Source organism: Charadrius vociferus, unplaced genomic scaffold (genome assembly GCF_000708025.1).
Source record: "Charadrius vociferus isolate BGI_N301 unplaced genomic scaffold, ASM70802v2 scaffold301, whole genome shotgun sequence".
Taxonomy (NCBI): domain Eukaryota; kingdom Metazoa; phylum Chordata; class Aves; order Charadriiformes; family Charadriidae; genus Charadrius; species Charadrius vociferus.
This window is the reverse complement of record NW_009646842.1, coordinates 537,027-544,084: the sequence shown is the minus strand read 5'-3', so window position 1 is coordinate 544,084 and position 7,058 is coordinate 537,027. Positions and strand designations below refer to the sequence as shown.

At 43.3% G+C, this 7,058-nt stretch overlaps 1 protein-coding gene across 1 annotated transcript in view; it reads left to right on the top strand.

The window, feature by feature from the left end:
- Positions 1-1,197, top strand: part of FAM131B (family with sequence similarity 131, member B) — a 6,776-nt gene extending 5,579 nt beyond the window's left edge. Inside the window, exons 6-7 of the mRNA XM_009892313.1 lie at positions 334-510; positions 604-1,197. Of these exons, the coding sequence (XP_009890615.1) occupies positions 334-510; positions 604-878 (452 nt within the window). The 3' untranslated portion in view covers positions 879-1,197. The remainder of the gene's footprint in view (positions 1-333; positions 511-603) is intronic.
- The last annotated feature ends 5,861 nt before the right edge of the window (positions 1,198-7,058 follow it).

Genomic DNA, 7,058 nt, shown 5'->3' with positions numbered 1-7,058 from the left:
CTTCAGTTTGTGGGATTGGGATCTAGCAGAGGCATCTCCTATTTGTGGAGCTGTCCAAGGAGTCTAATCTTAACAGGGGGGGCTCCAAATCCCAGTTCGTTTGCCTTTTTTGGGTGTAACTGTGGAAAGCTGCCAGCTCTTGCAGTCAATTGTGGGTATAATCAAGTGCATCTACCCACTGCCTAGAACTACCTTTTCTCTTCGCCTCTAAAGGATTTATCTACCCTGTACAGCGCAGTGCTATGCACAGGCACGCAAGCTATCTATCTGAATGAGCCAGCTTGGCCTAGAGAGAGTGTCTAACTGTGTGTTGTTTCCCTCCTTTACTTGCAGAGCATATGGCCCAGACGCAGTATGACAGCTGGCCTCATTCCTACGTCTCGCAGGGCATGTATTGCTTAGGTTCATCTGATGCCTGGGAGACCAGTGACCAGTCCCTCATCGCTTCTCCAGCAACTGGCTCCTACTTAGGCCAGAATTTTGATGAGTCCCAGACAAACCTTCAGGAAAGCATTTTGATTCAGAGCAGCCTTCTCCAGCAGCAACAGCTACAGCAACAGCGACAGGAGCAGAACTTCATCCAGAGCACGGGGCTGGTCCACGTGTGGCCCCTGCAGACTGCTCAGGGTGTGGGTGGTGCTGAGTCCAGCACATACATGGAGGACCACATTGAGGATGAAGGGAACCCACGACTGGAGAAAGCTCCTCTCCTAAACAAGAAGCCCTCTCCAGAGGAGGATGATGCAGTGTGCCGGGACCTGGAATCACTGTCTCCTCGAGAGGAGATGGAACATGCTGCACTGAGCCGCAAAGTCTCAGATGTCACCTCCTCTGGGGTGCAGTCCTTTGATGAGGAAGAGGGAGAAACAAACAACTGATGCTTTCTGTGAAGTTCTCATCACTGCTGAACAAAGAGAGGGGTGGCAAGGAATGAAATGACAGGGATTCTTCTTTCCAGCTCCCCATACTTTTGAGCAGACACACTTTCCATTCCTGACATTTAATTATTTTTTTAAACAAGAGGAAAATCTCAAAGTGATTGACACATGAAGACCTCTTCCCCCCCCCCCCGCCCCCCCCCCAGAGACATAGTTTTGATTTTCATTGCTCTGGGTAACACGTGTGAGGTGCTTGGAGAGATCTGGATTGGTAAATCATTTCTAAATCTTTTTAATACAAAGTCTTGGCTGTGGATACAAACTCTTCCGGTACTGCGAATGTGGCCGATGAGACAGGCTTGGTATAGGGAGCAGCTATGTGGCTAGAATCCATCTTGGCAGAATGGATGTTGCTCTGTGGACACGGTCCCCTTTGATAGAATATATGAATATAAACTGGGTTAAAATGAAGATATGGCTTTACAAATATAGATTGCACTAGTATTGTGATTATGGCTAATACAGAGGTTAAGGCTGTATTCAATACAGACTGTACTAAGGTGAAAGTTTCGCTGTGTGACCAGATCCCCAATGCACCTTGATGTGAAATTGTAGGCTCAATGGATAAAAACTGCGCTCCGTGGGCACGGGCTGTGCTGCAGTACAGATGGTGTGGCTCTGTGGGCATGGCCCTGCTGCAGCAAGGAAGAATGGATGCAGATACGAATCTAACCCTGCTCTCAGCTATTCATGCTTTGGTCTCTTTCTAATCTTTCATGTATTTGTTTCTCTCTTTGACATTTCTACCTTCCCAGGAGCTGGCAAGAGTGGTGTGTCCTTTTGGCATTGGGCACTGGATGCCAGTGGAAAGGACATTTTCAGCTACAGAGACAGTCATAAAAAGCTGACTCTTGCAGGGGGCTTGAGAACATGTCCATCTTGGTGCTGTTGCTGTATCCTTCTGTCTTTTCCCTTGCCAGCAGTATGGGGAGACCCAGAGAGTAGGCAGCTGATCCAGGAACAGTGTGTACAGTTATGAGATCACAGATATCCAGTTTACATTGGAGTTTTCATTTTTGAGTTTTTTTTAACTTTTTTATATTGCTGGGTAAGTGTTCCTAACAAAGCAGTTAATAGTGGGAAAGGCCTGTACTCCAGTCGTCACTTAACAGAAATACTGCACCTTTCCCATTTCTGCCACTCCTTCTGCAGTGCCAAAAGTAGCTGGAGGAAAAGGGATGAGAGGAAGTTTTCTCTTCCTATTTGTTTCTTCTTCCTGCCTATATTTTCTTCTTTTGTTTTCCTACCCCCAAGCAATGTAAATAATGCTCAGTACTTAGTCTGTTTGTTTTTCCCTCCCATCTCTTTGTTCGGAGTGGACAAAGCTGATTTCAGGAGTTTTCCCTATTTGTATGGGTTCTATATTTTTTTGCTAAGAAAAATATGGTTCATTGACTAGGGGGAATTTGGTCTCTTGCAATTCCTCAACATGTTTCTACTGACCTCCTTTTGGCGGGGAGGGGTTTTGAAAGGAAATGGAACAAACTGTCTCCTTTCAAGCTCTCACCAGAAAATAAACAGGGGCAAAAGCAAAACAAAAAATTGTACAAGGCTATCAATTTTGCTGGAGGACTGAACAGAACCAGCAGAGATTATACAATTGCTGAGTTTTCATTACAATACCTCTTGCAAGGAAGCGTCAGGAACGCATGGGTTTAGATCAGATGCTAGATCTGATGAGCTGGAGAAAGGAATTTGCCTGGGCACTGCCATACTGTCCCAGGGGCAACTCTTTCTCACTTACTCTGACTCACATCTACTCTAATTCATGATATATTTGTCTCTTCTTTGACTCCTCTTCAGGCTTGGTATATTTTTTCGATGACAGGAGAGTGATACATACTCCTTTCCTGATTCCGGTTTAGTCCCAGAATATTTGCAGGGAAGAATGAGGAGAATAAAATATGACTGAAGTAATAACATCAAGTGTCAGAGTGCAGAGAGCTCCTGGCAAGCAAAGCAGAGGATGTCCAGGAGTTACCGAAAGTACGAATGGGACTCTCAGGTAGAATTTTACCCCACTCACCTTTCTCCCACTTACACAGGCAGCTGCATGAAGAGGGTCTCCTCTATGAATGCCCAAGTCTTTCCAGCCGAGTCCACTTCAAGCAGATCTGTCTTCCCTCTCCATTGCACCTCTAAAGGAAAGACCTTTGGGATATTTAAGTAAGACTGGTGATTTGGTGTAGGTAGTAGATAGAAGTTTTTGTCACCACCTTTTTTTACCCGTTCGCTTGGGCTTGCTTACATCTCTCTAAGGGGGTAGCTTTTCTCCTGAATGATGACCTTTCAATATCTCTTTAAAGATGTTTACACATTCAGGTGCTAACCTCCCCTGGGCAGGAGGGCTTGATAAAGATGATCTCCTATAGTTCTTGCAGGATCAGTGCTAGCTCATTGTCCTGAACTGGTTTGGGTCTAGCCGTGGAGCAGGGCCTAGGAAATTAGACTAACCAGAAGAGGCAGACAGGGCAAGTGCCAAGAGCACCTCAGCAGATGACAAATGAGCAAGCGTTAACCTTTTCTTATTTCTTTTTTAAAAAGCCTTCAGGGAATAAAAAATGGTCAGGTCTGTTCCTTTGTGGGAGAAGATTTTGGTGGCTTGTTGCTTTTTTTCTCCAAACCATTTTGTTCCCATGTGCCTCTCCAGGACCAATCTGGATGTTTACGGTAACTTTCAGAGTAGCTTCTAATGATCCCTCTGTGTTGTTTACAGAATTGGGACAAGTGGGTCAACTTGTCCAAGGCTTCTTTTTCTTTTAATGTGGACATGTGGTATGTTTACTAAGATGTCTGATTGATGTCTAAAAGAGGTACATTATCGCCTTGCAAGGCAGTTACAGGGAATTATCTACATGGGAAAAAGTGTGAAAAAAATTGACCTTATAGAAAATTCTATGGAGTTCAATAGAAAGAGAAAACCTATCATCTGTAGAGTTTTCTAACCTCTGTGGAATGGGATAGAGAATTATACCTTGCTCTATAATTCCATAACCTCATCTCTAGAAACCTGTAGATAGACTCTCATTCTCTGTGAATTCAGACTAGTTTGAACACCAGTCTCTAGAAAAACTTTCAAGCTTACTGAATTCTATAATTTTTTTTTCCATAAAGGTCTTGATTTTCTGTGAATAATAAAATTTCAGCCTTTTTCTGAAAAAAAAAAAAGAAAAAAAGAAAAAAGAAAAAGGCTACTTTTTCCATGATGTCTCTACAATCCTGAAGAGAAATGTATCTACATTTGCTAGGAGCTTGAGTGGAGAGAACAGTTCTCCCCATCCACACTTGCAACCTGAGTGACCACCCCAAGCTGAACTGGAAAGGCAGTTTGAATCTCTTTGAAAATGGAAAATGGTTTGTATAACCCTGCCTTTTCTTATGTAACAGGCCTGCTGCTTCTGTGTATCCAATATAAGAGAGAGGGACCTGGGACCTACTGTACGTTTCCCAGAAAAGCCGTTATTATATAGCTACACCTATTCAAGCATATGGAAGGCACAGGTGCTCTTTGAGCAAAATTTGGCCTGCAGTTGCTTTATCCTGGTGAGGAGGGATGAATTGGAGAGAGTCCAGCCAAATACTCAGAGCCCAAATTGGGTCTGTGAGGCTGAAAATAAGAAGGAAAGGTAAGCACAGTATCCCTCATCTACAGTCACTGAGAAACTGAGCCCTGCTGTTCATTTGCACAAACCCTTTGTAAAGCAGAGCTGCACTACATGAAAATTTTGGATTTTCTTGAAGCAGCGGAGGTAAAAGATTCCCGTCTTTCCCCTCAAGCCTTTGTCTTCAACAGGAACTTGTTGAAATTATTGTGCTGAACATGAAGGAAGGCTTAAACACAAGTCACCCTAATTAAAAAAGAACTCTGATTCCACTGCAAGAAAATTCTCTCTTGTTCCTTTTCCCATTATTGCTTATATCTGATCAGTTACACTATTTCATAAGTTTTTCTTTTATATAAATCTTAAGCTTTCTTTACAAGCCTTGTGAGTTCTCTTCAATTCCATTGCCTCAGGCTCTGGGATGGAGAAGCCAATCTGCTTCTTTCAGTTTCTGTGCCTCTAAATCATCTTCTGGGAAGCTGCTGACAAGTCACTCACTTGCTTTTCCCCCCTTAAAAACTTTAACATCACCTTTTGTGAAAGGTTTGCAGCAAAGGACAGAGTTCAACCATACCTCTAAGCCGATTAAATGGTGAGCTGCTGGGAAGGAGGCAGCTCTCTGCCCTGACTGTGCTCACCTCCCGCAATCCTTGTGCAGATGCTGATGCACAGCTGACCCCACAGCAAGCTGGTGCACTTTTGTCCTACTATAAAAGCAAAGAGGGAACAGCTGTGAGCTGAGGGAGAGAGTGCACTATTCTCCGCAGCTGGCCTTTATGTCAGGTTAGAGAAACCGGGAAAGTGCACTTTGATAGTGCTCTCATCTTCATGATGTGTCTAAACTGCTAAAAGGAGCTGTCATGCCTCCTCCCTTCCATCACCACCAGCTATATACTTCTGTTGCCTAAGAAACACCAGTGCTAACACTCATTTGGCTGCTCAGGAACTGGCCCCATTGAAAACTAACCCAATACCCTATAAAAATAAGGGTTTCAGTGGGATCAGCTCCTTTTATTGTTTCACTTGCTGAGTCAAGCATCGCTGAGGGCTGGTGAAACGTGGAGATGGCCGTGTTGAAGAATATTTCCTTGGTTGAAGGTGTAACTTAAATTGCCTTAAGCTGGTTGTGAAATATCTGTCTGAGAAGAATAAATCCAGCTGGGGTACCAGGGAGGACATATTCCCGCCTTCCTTCCCTAGTGTTTTCCTTAGAAATTCTAGTATGCTCTTGTCTGATTTGGTCTTTGCTGTTATTTAATGCCCTGTGATTTCCCTCTCTATTCCCTCCCCTTCTACAGGCTCCTTTGAGATACACCCTTGCAATCGGGCAGGAGGAGATGAGTAATTTGATATACTCGTGGAAATCATAAAATTAACATGCACAAATCTCATTTGCACTCAGTGATTACACTCCATGGCAGCTAAAGATACTTATAAGTCTTCTCCTGTAATTGCAAGAGGCAGAGCGTAAGAGTGAAGCTCAGCTGTTGGAGATGAGGTTTATCTCTATCTTTAAGCCACTTCCAATCTAGTGTGAGATCCAGAATGGCACTTCACACCTAGGCAGAGTCTGTGCATGACGTGCTGTGTACAACAACGACTGAAATATATAAGGTGTAGGCCCAGAGAAGAGAACTGGAGAGAAGGAAACTGTTATCTTCGTTTTACAGAGGTATGAGGCACGGTGGTGAGGCAAGGTGCTGTGCAACAGTACAGACTTCAGGACAGCTATGTGTGCTCTGCGCAATAGCAAGGAGAAGTCTAGCCAGAGAGGGAAAGACATTGAGAGAAAGGCTTGGGAAAAGATCAAGAAAAGCTTGACATCTTATGTTTACACAACACAGGTAGGAAGCTTCATGGCAGACTTCAGACAGAATGGGCTCGGGTATAGAATTGCTACACAAGCTGTAGCTCCAGGATTGGTGCAGCTCATGGTACTTGTTCGTCCAAGCCATGCTTCTTTCTGTAAGACAGTGACAGGAGAGAGACCTCCCTGAATTTGGCTTCTTATTCATCATCTTCGAAAAACAGTTCACAATATGCTTAATTCTTTAGGAGAATCATATAAGAAATACACCAAATAAGAACTTAGTCATTGTCCAAATGAAGTTAATGTGAATTCTGTTCTCATTGGAACCCCAAAATATCTAAATTTAGCTCAGTTTGCCTTAACTATTTTATTGGTAATTGCCTAGAAGGAGAAATAAACTAAAATAAATCCACCTCTCTATGTTGTAGAGAGCAGAGCAATGTTGTAATAGTCTAAGCTCTTCCTTCTAATTTCTCCCAGATGGCATTTCCCATAGTCCTTGTTCAGACAACTCTAAACAAGCAGGCATTTCCCTTAAACTAGCTGTTTGACTTTTTCCAAAAGAAAAAGGAAAAGAAAGGAAAGGAAAAAAAAAGGTTCCAATACAGAGATTATCAGCAGCTGGTGCCCTTACATCTAGAAAAATACAAATAAGTAACAGTTTCATCTTTGATTCTCCTCCCCCTAGCAACGGGATAGGGAAAGGTT